General features: G+C 40.4%; 1 protein-coding gene across 2 annotated transcripts; it reads right to left on the reverse strand.

Moving 5' to 3' along the window:
• Positions 1–5,789: 5,789 nt before the first annotated feature.
• On the reverse strand, positions 5,790–15,713 carry LOC137974012 (uncharacterized). Of its 2 annotated transcripts, none has more exons than XM_068820932.1 (3): positions 15,309–15,713; positions 14,245–14,898; positions 5,790–8,969 (listed from the first exon to the last, which is right to left on the reverse strand). In XM_068820932.1, the coding sequence occupies exons 1-3, from the start codon at positions 15,553–15,555 to the stop codon at positions 7,828–7,830; spliced, it is 2,043 nt and encodes a 680-aa protein (XP_068677033.1). In that variant the 5' UTR covers positions 15,556–15,713; the 3' UTR covers positions 5,790–7,827. The 2 variants fall into 2 exon arrangements, with proteins under 2 accessions (XP_068677033.1, XP_068677032.1); XM_068820931.1 differs by lacking the exon at positions 5,790–8,969 and adding an exon at positions 11,354–13,684.
• Positions 15,714–18,767: the final 3,054 nt, after the last annotated feature.

Below are 18,767 nucleotides of genomic sequence, written 5' to 3' on the forward strand. Positions count from 1 at the left end.
TGACAATGACAATGACAATGACAATGACAATGACAATGACAATGACACTGACAATGACAATGACAATGACAATGACAATGACAATGACAATGACAATGACAATGACAATGACAATGACAATGACAATGACAATGACAATGACAATGACAATGACAATGACAATGACAATGACAATGACAATGACAATGACAATGACAATGACAATGACAATGACAATGACAATGATAATAATAAGCATTTATGTTGCGCTAAATCGACTAATTCACAGCGCTTTACAGTATCCACTCCATAATTAAAAAATTACAAATTAATGATGAAATGGTATATGAAATGAATCATATAAAAAAATTAAAAATTAAAAAAAAATTAATAAAAAATGAAATCAAATAATAATTAAAAAAGAAATTTAAACTATGATTGTTGACTAAAAGCAGTTTTAAACAAGTCTTCAATTTTTTTGTCGAAAATGAAGAGGTGGTGACTTGGAGATACTCGGAAAAAATCCAAGTGCTCCTTTAATTACAGGAGTCGATTAACCTTCAACCTTCCGCCGATGACAAGTTCGGATGCTCAACTTCTGGGCCCGGTTGTTCGAAAGCTGATTAACGCTAACCGCAGATTAAAAGTTTAGCAAGGAGTTTATTTCTCTATTCCCAAATGTTTTACAACGCTGATATTTGGCAAAATTTTACGTTAGAGAAAGTCAATCTTGAAAACCAAAAATAACCAAAAGAAACTTGCACCGAAAAGTTGAAAAATTAAACCCAAGTTTACGCTAATCCTGGATTAAGTTAATCGGCTTTCGAACAACCGGGCCCTGAGCTATAGCACATGATCGGGAAAATCCGAGTGCTCCTTGGCAGGAGTCGATTAACCTACGACCTTCCGATTACTAGTTCGGATGCTTTACCACTGAGCTATAGGAGACTCGTGGGAGCCCAGGGCATTAAACGAAGGTCATGTAACAATTGTCCCGCCATACTGCTAGAGCTATTAAAATAGTCAAAATGGAGCACATTCGCGATTGTACTGCAAGAGACGTTAGATGTTAACCCCGGTGAATGAAATGAAGGTATTCGTTTTTTTCGGTGGTGACTTGGGGATACTCGGAAAAAATCCGAGTGCTCCTTTGCAGGAGTCGATTTACCTACGACCTTCCGATGACAAGTTCGGATGCTCAGCTACTGAGCTATAGGGGACTCATGGGAGCCCAGTCCATTAAACGAGGTTCATGTGACAATCGTCCCGCCATACTGCTAGGAGCTAAATAGTCAAAATGGAGCATATTCGTGATTGTACAGCAAGAGATGTTAGCTCCGGTGAATGAAATTGAGCGATGTGTCTTTTCGGTGGTGACTCGGGGATTCTCGGAAAAAATTGGAATCCACGACCCTCCATTTACTAGCTCGGGTTCTCTGCTACTAAGCTGTAGGAGGTTCATGCTACTTTGCAGTTAAACTAGGGTCGTCAAGTTTCCTAACCTAGGAAACAGACGTCTCTGCCATGATCTCGCCATCCTGATTGTGATATAACCCATAACACTCTTTCCTGAGGCAAATACGGAGATTTGTTTATCGTGCTTAACTAGCGTGATATTCAAATCGTTGTTGATTTTAACCAGCACAGTCTATTTAGTATCACTGCTTTACCCGAAAATTTTTCGAAGTGAACAAAAGTGATCCGTTCCTACCACATTTTAACACAACTTATTATTTAAAATTTCACAATCAACTTTGTTTTAAACTTGCTCTTTGGTAAATTTCAATCTACATTTTTCTTAAAGAAAACGTACAGTTGTCTCAGCTTTTAACTGAAGATTTGGTTTCACTTGGGATAGCCCTTTCCGTCTTAGTTTGTATGAAGTTCTTTTGACTCCGGCGAGCAATAGTCATGAAGCCGGATCCCTGCTTATTAAGACGGTCAATAGCAAGCCGAATACTCTTTGTTAAAGCAAGGATAGACAATGTTGTTCCTCGTTTTCAGAAGCCAAATCGATAATCGAGTATAGCAAATCATTTTCTTCTAAATGCTAAACTCCAATCTACTGCTCCACACCGGTAAACGCTCTCAAGCGTTTTTAACGGCGCGTAAGAAGTCAGGCAGTTGTTCTTTTGCCTTCAAGAAAATTACAAATTACTGTTGAGGTTAAACTGCCACGCATTAATAATATTTTCATCACTCAAGTAGCTTAGTTGAAAAACACTCTGTCGGCAAAACTTCGTTCATTGAATTCCCAGTGTTTTATTTTTCCCAGGAACAAAAAGAAAACTAAAGCGGATTGTGGATGAAATTGATCTCAATGAGTGTTATCCGACCAAATGTAAGGGTTTCAAAGTACTTGTGAATCTACATGTCCACCCTGAGGTAAAAGAAGCCCAAATTGAGAGCTGTAGTTGACCAACTCATTCCCTCAACCTCTTTACATGGGGGTGGGGAGCACTTCAATTTGAATACGGGACCCCTTGTATGTATATAACGTAGCTAGCGAATTCAGTGAATTTTTGACGATCATGCGTAAGATAGTCTCCTTGGCAGCCGTCCTTTGGGATGTCACGCAACGCTCCCCCAGCCCCAACGAAACTGCCAGTTGTTGTAATGAAAGTGTTTAAGCATCTCCTTTCTTCTGCAAGTATTAGTTTTAACATACTGTTTCATATGGCCATCAACATGGGTAAGAAGGAATCCATGGTACAAAATGTATACAGGACTTTGAGCTGCCAGCTCTCCCAGTTTCCTGCATGTATGCCTCTACATTTCTGGCTGGCCCATGGTGGATCACTCTATGTACTCCATTGCAATCCATCCCCATTCCAAATGTAATTATCGCAAGCAACAAACGAATTGTTCCAGTCACTGATTGAAAGGAGAGTAGAATTTTTTCTTTGTTTGCTGATGGTGTACATGAGTGTAGCATTTCAACAAGTACATTAGTTGGATCATTATGAGGTCCATGATAAATATGCTTTCCAAGCATGTCTTTGATCATTTCGTATATAATATTGCATTGATTTATAATTTGACAATAAATGACCTTTCACTTTCAACTCCTTGACTAACCACTCAAAATATAACTCACGGTTCGCGTGGTTTTCATGAATAAGGAATCTTTCGCGAGGAATCGAAAAATTAATAAGCGACATTCACGTTCCTTGTCCTAAGGTTGTTAGTATCATTGATTGGTATCATCGGGCGGATCTCCGTCGGGCGAACAGGCTTTTGGGCGAAACAACCGTAATTCGAAAATTTAGTATAAATTGCAATGGAACGAATTTGAACCGCGTAATTCTGCTTGCCGGGATGCCGTTCATGGATGCCGTTCATGTTTGCCGTTCAACTTGCTAAAACATTTTGCTGTTTATGAAAAAGCGGAAAGCGAGAAAAGCCTGCCTGTTACAAAAAAGGGAAAACAAACTTCCCATTGCCTTATGACATGAGCTTCGTCGACAGAAATAGCACAAATTTTTCTTGAGGACACCTCGTGTTCAACATACATCGTCAGCGTTCGTTAGTAAGCCGTGCATCCGGTGAGCCGTATACTATGGAACATTCTCCTTTCCCTATTTTCGAAGGGTCAACTTCACAATCGGAGGGAATGTTGACGGCTGAAAATCCAAGACTTTGCAAATACTTAACTTGATCCTCGATGAGACTTATTAATGATGAAACGACCACTACAGTAACTGTGTGATCATTCCTCTGCGGAACGTGGTCAAACACTAGCGGGAGACCCTGATAAATTAAAGATTTTCCGGATCCAGTAGGCAAGTTAATACATAGATCTAGATCTTCTTTCTCCACAACTAGATTTCGAATTACTAGCATTTGCGGAGCACTAAACTCGGAAAGTTTGAACTTTGACGACACTACATGAAAGCCTTCTTCTTGTACCGCCATCTTGATTTTTTCAAGTATGCCCAGATAAAAAACATGCTCTGATTGGACAAATCTTAAATGGCGCGAGAAGGTTCCTAAAAATGAACCCTAACCATCATTGGCTCATACAAGGAAAGGAATGTGGCTTGGATGCGAGCACTCGTTCCTTTGGGGGGAGCGTTGCGTGACATTCCGAAGGACGGCTACGAATGAGAGTAGGGAGCTTGCGCAAGAACGACGACGGCTACGAGAATGTCACAAAACAATGGGTTTAATGAACAAAAACAATAGCTCTGCACGCCCTGCACGTGCGTTGTGCATTTTTGTGCATTTCTGTGCCGTCCTCGTCCTAGCAACGACGTGAATTGACCAACTTTGAGGCTGTGTAGAGGACGTGAGAACCTGACGAAACATTTTAACTTTCTTCCCAAACAACGACACCGTTCATGCCAATTTTATTCCTGCAATGTTGACTCATACTTTCCATTCCGAACAATTTGGGATAATGAAGAAATTATTTCCATAACGGGAAATAACATATTTAGACGACGTTCTTGTTGGCAGCGTCGTCGTCCTCATCAAATTAGGGAGCTTACGAAACGAGGACGACGACGGCTACGAGGACTTCATTTAAAAATACAAGTTCGCATTATTCATATCACTACGAAACTATTTCATGTCGTTTCGCGCTAAAAATGTGTAGTAACTGTCGAGGAATTAAACTGGTATGACTCGGTTGGAAGCGTAGAGAGAGAACTGAAAATTCATCGTCATGTGCTAAAGTCCTCCACTGAACCTTGAATTTGGTCATTTCACGTCGTCATTTAGGAGATGACGGCAAAGAAATGTACCAAAATGTAAAACGCACGTGCAGAGCGTGCAGAGCCATTGTTTTTGCTCAATAAAGCTACTGTTTTGTAGCGTCGTCGTTGCCGTCGGCGTCGTCGTTTCGTAAGCTCCCTATTAGGGAGCTTAAGCAACGACGACGGGAACGGCAACGAGAACGTCATGTAAAAACATAAATTCACGTTATTGCGATCACTTCGCGACTATTCCAAGCCTTTTAATATGACAAAGGTGTTTCAGTCCCTCAGGAATGAAACCGTTACGAGCGGCGCTTAATTTAGGGGAGAAAAATGAAAATTTATCTCCAGGTGCTGACGTTCTCCATAACACTTCAAACTTGGTAATTTCACGTTGTTGCTTTGCTGACGACGGCAAAGAAAGGGACAAAAATGAAAAACGCACGTGCAGGGCGTGCAAAGCTATTGTTTTTGCCCACTAAATATGCACATTTGTGACGTTCTCGTTGCCGTCGCCGTTGTCGTTGCTAAAGCTCCCTATTCTACTGAGGCCAACGTTGAATCAGGGTTTTGCGGGTGATCGAGGGAATACTCCAAGATCAAGTCGGACACTACGAAATATCCTCAAACGTAATCTACTGCCAATGGGCGCCATAATCATTTCATAATAATGATGTACAAGATAAATAGATAACACAAGTTTAAAGTAACGTTTGATGATTCCCCCTGACCTTATAATATTTGCACAGTTGTAGACAGCAAACACGTTGTTGGCAACTGACCTAATACTGCAGATGAGAGAAATAGAAATGCTTTATTTTAGGGTGATGGTTCATAATTTCTGTTAAAAACCTCTCAGATGCATTTATCGTGTAATCTTTACAATTATTTGGTTGCTAAGGTGATGCAGATGGGTAGAATTGGTAAAATCAGGCACTCATTAGACTTCTGTTATGTTATTAGACTATGGTTACTGTACATATGAATATCATATTCATTTATGCAGCAACTATAGAGTTCCCCTGACTGACGTAATAACTAAAAGATGGGGTTCAAGGGTAAGGGTATATTCGTATAATGTTGTAGAAAACTTGGTCACTTTGTCTCTTCAGATGAAAAGTTTTCAAAATCTTGATGTATCAAGCGCGGTTCACTAACACGGAACACGTATATTCAGAATGATTCTTATAGGCATCTTTAATCCATTGCACGAGTCAATGCGTGAGACAGAGAGACGTGAGAACATTTAAAGCGATTGCATAACCCTGATGACAGATGAACATTACCTGTTGTAACAATGTCTTGATTCTTCCGTTTATTGATCGAAATGAATTTCTCCATTCTTGACTCGAAAAGTGCCATAGGTTATACGAAGCATGTTAAGGATATATTACGAGTTACATAAAATCGGTTCACCTTTAGCTACTACGGATAATTTCGCCTTATTGCACAAGCGCACATTCTGTCATAAGTCGTGAAATCACTATGAAAATGGGTGTATTATTAAAGTGGAAAATTCAAGGTTTGTTTTAAAGCACAAGCTTCGATCTGAAAAAGCACACGCTACATCAGTTTTCTTTGACTTTAATTTTTTTGGCTATAATCTCCGTTTTTGACACAAAGAGAAAGACAAAAGCTAAGAGAATACCAATGCTTTTGCAGATAAATCAGTAGATAACAGAACTCGTTTAGAATAAAAAATACCATTCTTCGTCTTACTTTAATTAACAGTTACGGCCTTGAGGAGTAACAACAAAAATTATCCCTGCGCACACGGGAGTGACACAAGTAAATCAGTGAAGTAATGATACCGTGGCAGTCATACACAGTGCAAAAGTGAGAATTAGTGTATTGCTAACGCTGGGACATTAAAATCATGCTTATTTTCTGCCGATGAGTTGAAAACGGTTGGCAGAAGTTATTGAAGTCACATGCAGTCTTTCCTGTGACCGAGAAAATGCCCTAAGGTCTAGTTAGACTATAACAGATGTGCTTAGAAAGCTTATGCATGTCACTTTTGCCCAAGGTCCCTTGGAACATCGTAAGATCGACACACTCGCAGTTTCAAATTGCCCGTTATCGGATAATCAGTGCATAATTTACAATGATTCTTAAAATTCGATTCGATTTATGATTAACATACATTTGCTTAGATCTTCGAGTACGATAAAAGTCTTTGGAGTTTATGAGGTAAATTTCACTAAGTGAAAATGAGTTTCATTTTGAAAAGCAAGTTTCGTTCACTTGGTGAATCTGCTGGAAAGAAAAGCGTTTCCACAAAATATTTATACTTAAAATCGGTTAATTTGAGACTTAAGTTTTCGACTTGTGTTCTGAAAACACGTGCTTACCACCGAGTTGAAATCTGATACAGTTTCGTTGTTGAGGATTAATGATTTGCAGTGTCCCTCATATTTACGGTTCCTGCCACAGCAGCAGTATGTAACGATGTATCACATAATATGAAACAAGACGCAAGCAATGTTTCATGAGTTTCTTCCTTTCAGTCGCTCATAAGACAACTTGTCCTTCATCTGACCTCCAGCGCAGGATCCTCAATATTTTGTTGAATTCACGTTTTTCATTGTTGCACTTCCATAGATATAGGTAAAATTAGACGTGTAGATTTAAAGTGTACCTGTGATAAAAAACTCACTTCCTTTTCTTTCTTCAGATTTTGAAAGTGTGTTTGCTTTACACCTAACTGGCAAAATCCAAAGGCAATTTACTTTGAGTGGGATCACGGCGTCCACCATACCTCACGTTCAAAACTGACCGATTGGACCTCAGAGGGCTGGATCCATGGAAAATTTCAGCGAGTTTAAAAGCCTGAAAACTCCCTTACTGCATATCAATTCTGCGGCGTACATTGCATTGCATTCTTAAACTGGTGAGGTTTTGACGTCATTTTCTTCTCGATCTAGCTCTCTCAAGATCTTAGAATTCGTAATGGTGGACCATTAAATCGGAAAATTCCAGCTAAAATAAACAGGTGTCTTTTTGAAATCAAGGCTCAAAACTTTGGTCGCTTATTGTTTAGTTAACATAGTTTTGAAATCCAAAGAAAAATAATAAATTATTTTTTGGTCACAGTGGCACTTTAAAATAAATTGTTCCATGAACTTTGGTTGTGACGTCATCTTCCTCACGTTCACAGTAGGCCATAGCACTTGAGTTTACCTAGTGTATGGTAACCATGAGCACCTCCGCCGGTATCCCCAAACCTGAGTTGTTTGACTGGAAGGCGTGTCTTGTCAGTGAGGAGACCACTGTCTTCACGCCATACATTGTCGTTCTTATCGCAGTTACATCCATAACTGGGGTTTGCACAAGAGTTGGTCATCCCGCATGCGCACTTACCACCGACTGACGCTCCACCCCAGTACGTCATCTTAACAGAATCCCGTGACACCCACCATCCGTATGGATTGTTATTGTAAAACAACACTGAATAATAGCACTCGTACTTAATAAACTGTTCACATTGTAAAGAGATTCTGGTGAGACTTTCCAGCTGAGACAAACTTGCTTCTTTGTAATGAATGTCACGTGAGTAGCTGCCTGGTCTGCTATAGCCATTGACGTAGGTTCTGCTTTCACTGTCGTGACCGATGACTGTCACGCCAACACCATTCTTGTTTGTCATGTCGCAGTACACTGTAAATGGTGCTAGACTTCCTGGGCCATCTGGATCAATGACGTAAGTTCCGCTTAGGATGCTGACATACTTCCGTATTACAGAGCAGGATGTCGCATCAACAGGAGTGTTTAGTTTCACCTTGGCTTCTATTGTCGTCAGAGCATTGGTTGCTCTGCAGGTGTAAGTTCCTTGGTAAGATGTTTTAACATTTTGAAGAAGCAGTGTTCCATTCAAGAACATATTTGAATCAAGAAGAAGTGAACGCTTGTCATCCTTCGCCCAAATAATAGTGGTTTTCATGTCGCTCTCGGCCACACAGGGAAGATGGACGCTGTAACCAATCACTGGCGTTACGTCTTTTGGAGGACGGACTTTAAATCGTAGACGAGAAAATACCATAAGTTGAAACACTGCTGTTGTCGATCCCAAAATATTGAGCGCCTTACAAATGTATATTCCTCTATCTTTCTTTGCCACATTGTATATTATTAAGTATCCCTCTGTCATCTTTGTTTTTCCGACTGGCAAACTACCCACTGATTTGGACCATGTGACACTTGGCTGCGGCTGACCAGTAGCATTGCAGGAGATGGTGACATTTTCTTCCTCTTCTGCCCATATTTCGGTCGATGGCAACCAAAGAAGAGGAGCGGCTGTCAAATAAGAATATTACAATCAAGTAACCGGGCTAAAATTTCAGCAACGTTTAAAGTGTTCCATCTGGTGATGCCAGCGTTGCAATAAATGGCGTTAAACAAGCGATTGCGATAGGCTGTACTATTGTACTATTGTAAATAGCTTATTATATGGTGTTTCGGAATATCAAATAAGCAAACCTCGAAGAGTTATGAATGCAAGTGCATGGTTAGCTTACTGCACGCCTAAGTATTGTTACATTACCCCGTTGCTTCGGGACTGTTCATTGGTTACTAGTGCGTTTGCGTATAGATTTTATGACTCTTCTTATTACATTTAAGTTACTTCAGGGTTTAGCTCCTAGCTATCTTACGAATCTAGTTTCAATCCTACCGGCTTCACATTATGAACTGCGTCGGAACGACAATGGTATATTGCTAACTAGTCCGCTGCTCAGAACCGAAAAGACTATGGCTGATGGCTCGTTTATGGTTGAAGCCCCAATCTTGTGGAACAGCCTTTCTTTGTCAGTAAGGCTAGCGTTAGGGTTAGGTTAGGGTAATTGTATAATTACTGAACGTTTTATACCTTGTTTAAAAAAAATTTGAAACAATAGAAAAAGAGACACCAAGTACCTATCTCTTCAGATAAGATTGTCTCCAACTTTGTCATTGATTCTACGGATGTTATGTCAGATCACGGTTGTGTTAGACGTCGGCTTCACGTCAAGAAACCTGTGTATGAGGATTTAGTCGAGAGGTTCGCAGATTTCTTTAATAGCAAAATTGTAGATATCCGTAACTTGAACCTCTCTAGCGACGCTTGTGATGCGGCACCTTTCCTCTCAGACTCAGTCCACGGTCCTTTTCAGTTGACCAGCTTTGAAGAGGTGTCGGTTGAACAAGTGAAACATCTTATCAAGGCTGATTCTATAAAGTCGTGTGCTTTGGATCCAGTTCCTGTGTGTGTGCTCAAATTCTGCCTTCCTGACCTTCTACCCGTGATAACTAAAATGGTCAATCTTTCGTTGGAGACAGGAACTGTTGCGGACGTTCACAAGGAAGCGCTGTTGATCCCTTTATTGAAGAAGGTGGATTCTGACTTTGAGTTTTTTAGTACTGAATTTTCGACCGGTTTCGAATTTAATGTTTACTTCCAAATTAATTGAAAAGGCTGTTGCTCATCAGTTAACTAGCTATGTTTTGAATAATGATCTAGGTGAAGTTTTCCAGTCTGCATACAAGAAATTGCATAGTACTGAAACGGCTTTGCTTAGAGTTCAAAATGATATCCTGCGAGCTATTGATAGTCGCCGCTCTGTTATCCTTGTTTTGTTAAATCTATCTGCAGCGTTTGATACCGTTGATCATTCTATTCTTTTGCAGCGATTGTCACGTCATCGCACTTTCCTGGTTTAAATCTTACCTCACTAATAGAAAGCAGTTTGTGATGGTTCGGGAGGGAAAGTCCACTAGTCGAGGTCTTTTTTGTGGTGTACCTCAAGGCTCAGTCTTAGGACCTATTTTGTATTTACTGTACACGTCACCGTTCGGGGACATAGCACAAAGTTTGTCAACCGTCGAAGATGACTCAAATGAAAGATAAATTTGGGTGTCGTCCGCATAGAAGTGAAAACACATCCCGTGAAATTTAACTGTTTCCTGCATTGAGGCCTGCATTAGTGATATAAATAAGTGGATGCTATCTAATAAGCTTAAGCTTAATAATAGTAAAACGGAGGTGCTAGTCATTGGAGCGCGACACCGCCCTCACCCACAGCTTGATCTTTTACTTGTTGGCGATGAGCATGTAGTACCTACTTCATTCGCGAGAAATTTGGGAACCGTCTTCGATGACAACATGACACTTGAGTCTCACGTCACTGCTATTTGTAAATCTGCTTTTTTTTCACATTAGGAATATTACTAGAATTAAGCGATATTTGTCGCAATCGCCACTTTTTCAACCAGTCAGAAGTGAAACCAAAACCAATCGTGGCTCTCGCGTGCACATTTCCCGCGCTTTGTGTCGGCTACGTGCAATTACTTCGAGTTTTGATTGGTTTCATGGATTCTCTGCGTCGTTTTTGATTGGCCAAAGTAATTACTTTGGTTTTGCTTTTACGACACTCAATTGACAATTGCTCTAAGAGGTTGCAGATGGTTCAAAATTGTGCTGCTCGGTTGGCTGTTGGTGGTCGTAAATACGACCCAGTTACGTTATTGTTACGTCAGCTTCATTGGCTGCCAATTGAGCAGCGTATAGTTTACAAGATATTGCTCCTAACTTATAAAGTTCTCAACGGTTTAGCCCCCCTGTATTTATGTGGTATGCTTGAGCGTTACATTCCTGCGACTTCGATCATCTGATAATTCTTTTAAATGTTCCTCGGTACAATCTCAAGAGTTATGGTGGTAGAGCTTTTTCCGTTGTAGTTCCTAAATTATGGAATAATTTGCCACTAGGTATAAAGTTAAGCCCTAATGTGAATGTGTTTAAATCTAAGCTTAAGACTTATTTGTTCAAGTATAGTTATTATTGATAGCATTTCTTATAGCTTTTATTCTTTTTTAATATTGATTTTTATTGTTGTAAAGTGCCTTTGGACATTGGATAAAGGCGCTATATAAAGACGCTATATAAATGCCTACTTATTATCATTATTATTATTATTATTAATTCAGTAAGGAAATGTTGCACAGTGCAAAACAGACGGATTTGTTCATTGCTAACGCTGGGACATTAAAATGATTCTATTTTCTGCCTTTGTTTGAAAACTGTTGGTAGAAGTTATAGAAGTTACAATCTTGCCTGTGATCGAGAAAATGCTCTAAGATCTTGTTGGACTATAAGAGATGTGCTCACACATAGCTTGTGCATGTAATATTTGCCCATGGTCCCTATGCGTGGAACATCGTAAGATTGACACACTTAAACTATCAAAGTGCTCGTTATCGGATAATCAGTGCATAATTTACAATGATTAAACTCGATTCAATTTAAAATTAACGTACATTTCCATAGAGACCAACGAGATCTTCGAGGAGGATGAAAGAATCTCTGGAACCAACAAGGTAAATTTCACTAAGTGAAATGAGTTTCATTTTGAAAAGCGAGTTTCGTTCACTTAGTAAATCTGACAAGGAAAAAAAAGGGTTTCCCGAAGATCTCTATACTTAAATTGAATTATAATTGGTTAATTTGACACTTTTGCTGGTGACTTATTCTCGATAAAACACATGCTTACCACCGAGCTGAAATCTGATCTAAGTTCATTTGTAATGATTAATGATTTTGGGTATCCGTCAAACCATTTGCGGTTTCGATCTCTCAATAACAAAATCTGCCACAGCATCAGTTTGTAATGGTGTATGACATAATATGAAACAAGACGAAAACACTGTTTCAAGAGTTTCTCCTTTTCGCTCATAAGACCACCTGTCCTTGATTTGACCTCCAGCCGTCCAGGGTAGGTTGAATTCACGTTTTTCATTGTTACTCTTCGATAGCTATAGATTGGGTAAAATTAGACAGATTTTAAGTAAATTGTTTCATGAACTTTGGCTGTGACGTCATCTCTACCAAGTTCACGCTATGCCATAGCACTTCAGTTTACCTAGTGTATGGTAACCTCGTGCGGTCCTTCCGCCGATATCCCCAAACCTGAGTTGTTTGACTGGAAGGCGTGTCTTGTCTTTGAGGAGACCGCTGTCTTCACGCCACACTTCGTCGGTTTTATCACAGTTACAGCCATAACTGGGCTGTGCGCATGAGTTGGTCATTCCACATGCGCACTTACCAGGAATAGATGCCCCGCCCCAGTACGTCATCTTAACAGAATCCCGTGACACCCACCATCCGAATGGATTGTTATTGAAGAGCAATATTGAATCATAACATTCATACTTTATAAACTGTTCACAATGTGAAGAGACTCTGGTAAGACTGGCTAGTTGAGACAAACTTGCTCCTGTGTAATGAATGTCACGTGAATAGCTACCTCGGCCTCCCCAACTTCTGCCATTGTACACGTAGGTTCTGTTTTCACTGTCGTGACTGATAATTGTCACGGCAGCACCATTCTTGTCTGTCATATCGCAATATGCTGTAAATGGTTCCAGACCTCCTGGGCCATCTGGATCAATGATGTAATTTCCGCTGAAACTGCTGACGTACTTCCGTATTTCAGCGCAGGATGTTGCATTAACAGGAATTTCTATTTTCACATTTGCCTGTATTGTTGTCAGTGCATTTGTGGCTCTGCAGGTATAAGATCCTTCGTGAGATTTCTTTATGTTTTCAAGAACGAGAGTTCCATTGGAATATGAGGGAAGTGAAGACTTGCCGTCCTTGGTCCACGTGATAGTGGTTCTAAGTTCACTTTCGGCCGAACATGGCAATCGAACAGTTGAACCAATTAAAGCAATTGTAACTTTGTTGGGAGGACGAACTTTAAAGCGCAGGGGAGAAAATACTGTGAGTTGAGCTACTGCTGTTGTCGATCCTAGAATATTCACGGCCTTACAAATGTATGTTCCTCTATCGTTCTTTGCCACTTTCAATATTATTAAGTTTCCCTCGGTCACTTTTGTCTTTCCGACTGGCAAGCTACCAAATGCTTTGGACCACATGACACTTGGCTGCGGCTGACCAGTAGCATTGCAGGCGATGGTGACATTTTGTGCCCCTTCTGCCAATATTTCGGTGGATGGCAGGAAAAGCCGAGGAGCGACTGTGAAAAAAAGTTTTTACCATAATTGCTTGTAATCTCGCAATCTGATTGCCTAATTTGCCGTTGTCAATAAAAGTCTAGACAACGCTGCTCGCGTCATGCTCGCGTCAATATGTCTCGCAATGCAATAGCAAATTAGAAACGCTCATTTTGGGAAATAAACCAATCATTGCGAGAAAATTATACACAACGCTTGCTCTTTCTTTGTGTCATGATTTTGGTCACGCTCTGAAATAAACAATTTATTTGGCGTTGAATATTGTGGTAAAAAACAAATTGAAACTGGTTTAGCGTTGTCCACAACATTTTGACCACTGTGATGACGAATATCGTTGTCGATAAGAGTACAGACAACGCTGAACCACTTTCGATTTGTTAAACATCAAGTTAATGGATTAGAATGTTGCTGCCATAGAATAAAAAACGTGTAAAGTCCTTTATCGATACCACATTGACTGTGTTGCAGTACATGGCCTGAAAGAATCGATTAAAAAATATATTTGAAATGAATTAGAGCCTGAAAGGATAGTGACGAAACATAAATGACAAAGTTAACTTACACTGAACAGTCAGCTTAGCTGAAGCTTTCACGCTTCCTAAGAGATTTTCCGCTCTGCAGTTGAAAACTCCTTCGTCTCCAGGTCTAACATTCCTCAGAATTAGAGCACCACTAGGTTCTATCACGTAGCGTTCAGCCGGAAGTGATGAATTCAGCTTAGACCACTCGACTTTTGGTAATGGATTTCCATTGGCTGAACATTTCAAGATGGCTGTTTGAGTTTCATTAATCGTGGTTTCCGTTGGAGGCTGAAGCAGAGAAGGAGCCGAGATGGACTGTCCCGGCTCACCTTTAGCGCCCTTTTGTCCTGGTGGGCCGGTTGGTCCCGCGGGACCAGTATTACCCGGAATCCCAATATCCCCTTTGATGCCCGTCAGTCCTTGAGGTCCCACTGGGCCGTGTTTACCAGGAGGTCCCTGTGGCCCGGGTCTCCCAGGGGGTCCTGGTCTGCCCCGGGTTCTTGGTCTTCCTCGTTTCCCACTATTTCCTTTTTGTCCTGATAGGCAGAGAGTTTCATCTTTGGCACAAATTTGGTTTTGCAGTGTTTGAAGCTCTTGTTTGATCAGCAGTTTTACATCAGAGTGTGATTGGACAGATTTCAGTTGCGACTGTTCGGGTGAAGCTCGTGTTTGTCTGGACCAGGTGTGTTGATAATCTTATGAAGACATGAAATTGATATTAAGAATTGTCACCGACAGATGCGTTTATGGCTCAAGTCATCAGCAACAGTGAATACTGGCCACCTTGCTGGTTGCTATTGAGAATATTCTACATGGCGTTTTGACATGCATGTCCCAGCAGTGCAAATTATTAAAAATTACTGATTCAAAGCTAAAAACTACGATGGTATATACTCCATACTTGATAATGTAAGATATCTTCTAAGCTGCGGCTGACAGTTAACAGTGCTTTTGTTCGATTTATCTTCAGTGAATTTAAATGGCGTAAACAGTGCAAATTTCAGTATAAATATTGAACTACTTTCACAAGTAAAATCAGGACTAACTAACCGTGAGTGATACCGTTAAAAATCTTACATGTATGAAGAATCCTGGAATAACTGACCTCTTGTCTGCCTCCATTGATTCTTATCATCTTGCCATTCTCTGTAATTTTGCTTCACTGTTCGTAGGATCTTTGTCTCAAGCTGACTACAGGATGTTACTGAGTGTGATATCAGTCGATGTTGTTGTTGTATTCTGAGTTCCACGTGAATTATTGCGACACAACACACAACAGACAACAACAAACCAGACGCAGAACACAAGCTGCCAAATCTGTTGGTCCGCTTGTCTTCTTGTTGGTGTTTCATGGCTTTAGTATGGCTTTTTCAACAGTTTTCTACTTGTTTGTTTTTGACAAGATAAACTCGCGGCTTACGAATCACAAACGCGCTAATCTTTTTTTCAAAGAATTGCAGTAATGAACAAACAAAATGTACTATGCCTACTATTAGTCCGTATTCCAAGAAATGAAACTCTACACCCAGTCTTCTTGACACGTTGTATTTTAGATTTTGTGACACAGGAAGTATATCAATTTACTCAGGTCAGCCGGATTTTCAGATTTGTATGGAAGCACTTCCATGCAATGGTAAGAGAGCACTTCGTCCATCACCTTTAATTCTTCAAGGAGGAACAGAAGATTCCTCCTAAAGGCAAACAATAAATCACTGCAATAGACAGATTCCTCCAGCGGCCAAGAGCCATCAGTGCAACCCGGAGGATGCTCCGCAATTGGCTTAAGAGTGTTCAGACATTGAAGCTACTCCTACAAGCATTCCTGAACCTACACTTGATGCCCAGATACAGGAGACAGCCAATCCTCCATGTAGCCATTGCAGATGCGGTTGGATCAGTAAACTGTGTCCTCAGCAATGTTTAATTAGATTATTGTTTCATCTCATCTTAGTGTAGACAACAGCTTGTGAGTTCTCTCTGAGTCAGCGGGCTATATCCTGACAGTTGTGTATAGTCAGCACGTTTGCATACCATTAATATTCATTGACTTTTATTTGTTCTGTTCCTTTCATAGGATGGGGATGTAAAGTATGCGCATAGTTTATTGGTTTCGCGCTTTTATTAATTTATGCTTGCTTAGCAGCCGGGCTGTTACAGATATGTGCCAGAGAACGGCATTTGGTTTTAAGCGATAATCTTGTAACATTCAGTGTGATATTAAAAGCCACCAGTCAGGATTTTACACTGGTCAGTGGTGAAGTAGGTACAGAATCACGTTAATACAACTGAAAACGGTTTTTCTCATAGTGCTTGAGACATTTTCCCTTTTATTGAGATTTTATTAGTTTTTTGGACTGTAAGTCCAAGGTCTTTTTCTTTCGTGACAAGCATGTTTCAGTTCGGTATTGTTAAGATTGTATACTCGGGATAAGCTGGTTTTCTTACGGCTTATTCTAAGATTATGACATTTTGTAGGCTGGAAATATATTTGATTAGAAGCTGACCAGACATAAAGGAGGTTTAAATCAGCTTGGATGTCACAAATATAAGACATAGTTTTGATGGTTTTATAACATTTAGAGTCATCGGCGTACATAGCTAAAGACGACGATTTTAGTACGTCTGGCATGTCATTTACAATCAGGAAATTAGGAAAATCAGGAAAAGTACAGGTCCTAGAATTGAGCCCTGAGGGACTCCAGACTTTACCACGCCCCAGGACGAAAAACTACTGTTGTCGACCAGAGAGATAACTCGTAAACCACTGCAAAAGAGGACCATCAATTCCAAAGGTACAAAGCTTTGATAAAAGTTTCGTATGACACACAGAATCAAAAGCTTTGGAAAAATCTAAAAAGATTACATCAGTTTCCAGTCCACTATCAAGAGCCCGGCCAAGTTCATGGAGGACTTGCAGCAGCTGGGCTATTGCATTGAGATCTTTTGTTTTGGTCCACAAACAGGGCGGCAATGAAGTAACGTGAAAACCATCTATTATACTCAACAAAATTACTCCATCGCTTTGTTTCTAGGGCAACTTCCGTTTTGCGCTCTATGAATCATTTATGCATTCGTCATTGACCAATAAGAAACGCGATATTCTGTTGAGCATATAATAAGGGTGGACTATCACACAATTGAATTGGTACAAACGATTTCAAGGAAAAGGTAGAAAATGAACGGTTCATTGAATTGGTCATGTCACGTGGTTGTTTTGCATAGTATGGCACAGGACTGTACTGAAATGCGTGTCGCACGTGCAGCACGACAATTTTTCCTTTATTAACCAATAATATCCTTGTTTTGTGACGTTTCCGTGGCCTTTGCCATCGTCGTTGCTTAATTAAGCTCCATATTGTGTTGGATTGGGAGCGGGGGAATAAGGTTGATATCATTTAGAAAACCGATGTTATAATTAGTAGGGAAGGAAGAAAAGAAGGTACAATGTCGGTTGCTCCTTGATCTTCAAGAAAATTACTATTTATTGTTAACCAGCCATTTATTGATAATGTTTTTGTCACACAGAAAGCTTAGTTGAACAGCACTCTGTCGAAAAAAAAAGCAACGTCATGAATAAAATTCCCAGTGTTTTTATTTTCCCCAGGGAGAAAGTTCAAACGGAATGTAAATGAGATTGTTCACAATGGGTGTTCTCGGACAAAAGATTTGGTGTTGCCAAATCCGGCTGCTGTTGTCACTGAGGATAGATGCAGATGAATCCGACAAGTTCACAGAGAAACTGGTAGGATTTTTTAAATAATTGGTCATGTTATACCCTAAGCCTTTCAATATCGGGAAACATTTTACATAGCTCGCCAATTCAGTGGATTTCTAACCACAGGTAACCCAGGCTCACTGTGTGCGTCACGTAGGTATTAAAATATAGAGAACATATGAGGCGAAGTTTAGGTCTGAAAATTTGCTAGAAAATGGTAATCAAAATCGATAAAACTTACCATGTGGTGAGCTGTTGTTGTCTTTAATACGTACACGAAGTTTCGGGGAAAATGGTCCCCGTTCACCTTCCTTCATAATATAGTGACAAGGTAGGAGACGGAAGCCAGCGTCGGGACTCCGATCGACCCAAAACAAGCACGATTTTTTCCGCGAAAATCAAATCCAGTCGCTAAATAAACACGCCAGGTTCGTGGAATAGGAATTTCTCTAAACCATGAATCCACTGAAGCATCTCCAGGTAGCAACGCGGAGCCACCAGACTCCGTAAAACTTGTAAGTTAACCTGCTAAAATGGCGGCCAGAAAGCGTGGTACTCACGAAGTGCCCAATTCAAAATGGCACTGAACTCTGGACGCCTGGTGACGAGTATAATAAGTCTCCCTCGAGGGAGGGGAATCCCAAATTGCTAAAAACAAAACTCAGTGAGCAATTTGGAGATGCTTCAGTGGATTCATGGTTTAGAGAAATTCCTATTCCACGAACCTGGCGTGTTTATTTAGCGACTGGATTTGATTTTCGCGGAAAAAATCGTGCTTGTTTTGGGTCGATCGGAGTCCCGACGCTGGCTTCCGTCTCCTACCATGTCACTATATTATGAAGGAAGGTG

Source organism: Montipora foliosa, chromosome 10 (assembly GCF_036669935.1).
Source record: "Montipora foliosa isolate CH-2021 chromosome 10, ASM3666993v2, whole genome shotgun sequence".
Taxonomy (NCBI): Eukaryota; Metazoa; Cnidaria; class Anthozoa; order Scleractinia; family Acroporidae; genus Montipora; species Montipora foliosa.

Coding starts and splice junctions, on each gene's coding strand:
- LOC137974012 (XM_068820931.1), bottom strand. CDS start 15,555: ATGAAACACCAACAAGAAGACAAGCGGACCAACAGATTTGGCAGCTTG. Junction 14,899..15,308: donor TCAATGGAGGCAGACAAGAG/GTCAGTTATTCC, acceptor TGTCTTCATAAG/ATTATCAACACACCTGGTCC. Junction 13,685..14,244: donor AGCTAAGCTGACTGTTCAGT/GTAAGTTAACTT, acceptor TTTTTTTCACAG/TCGCTCCTCGGCTTTTCCTG.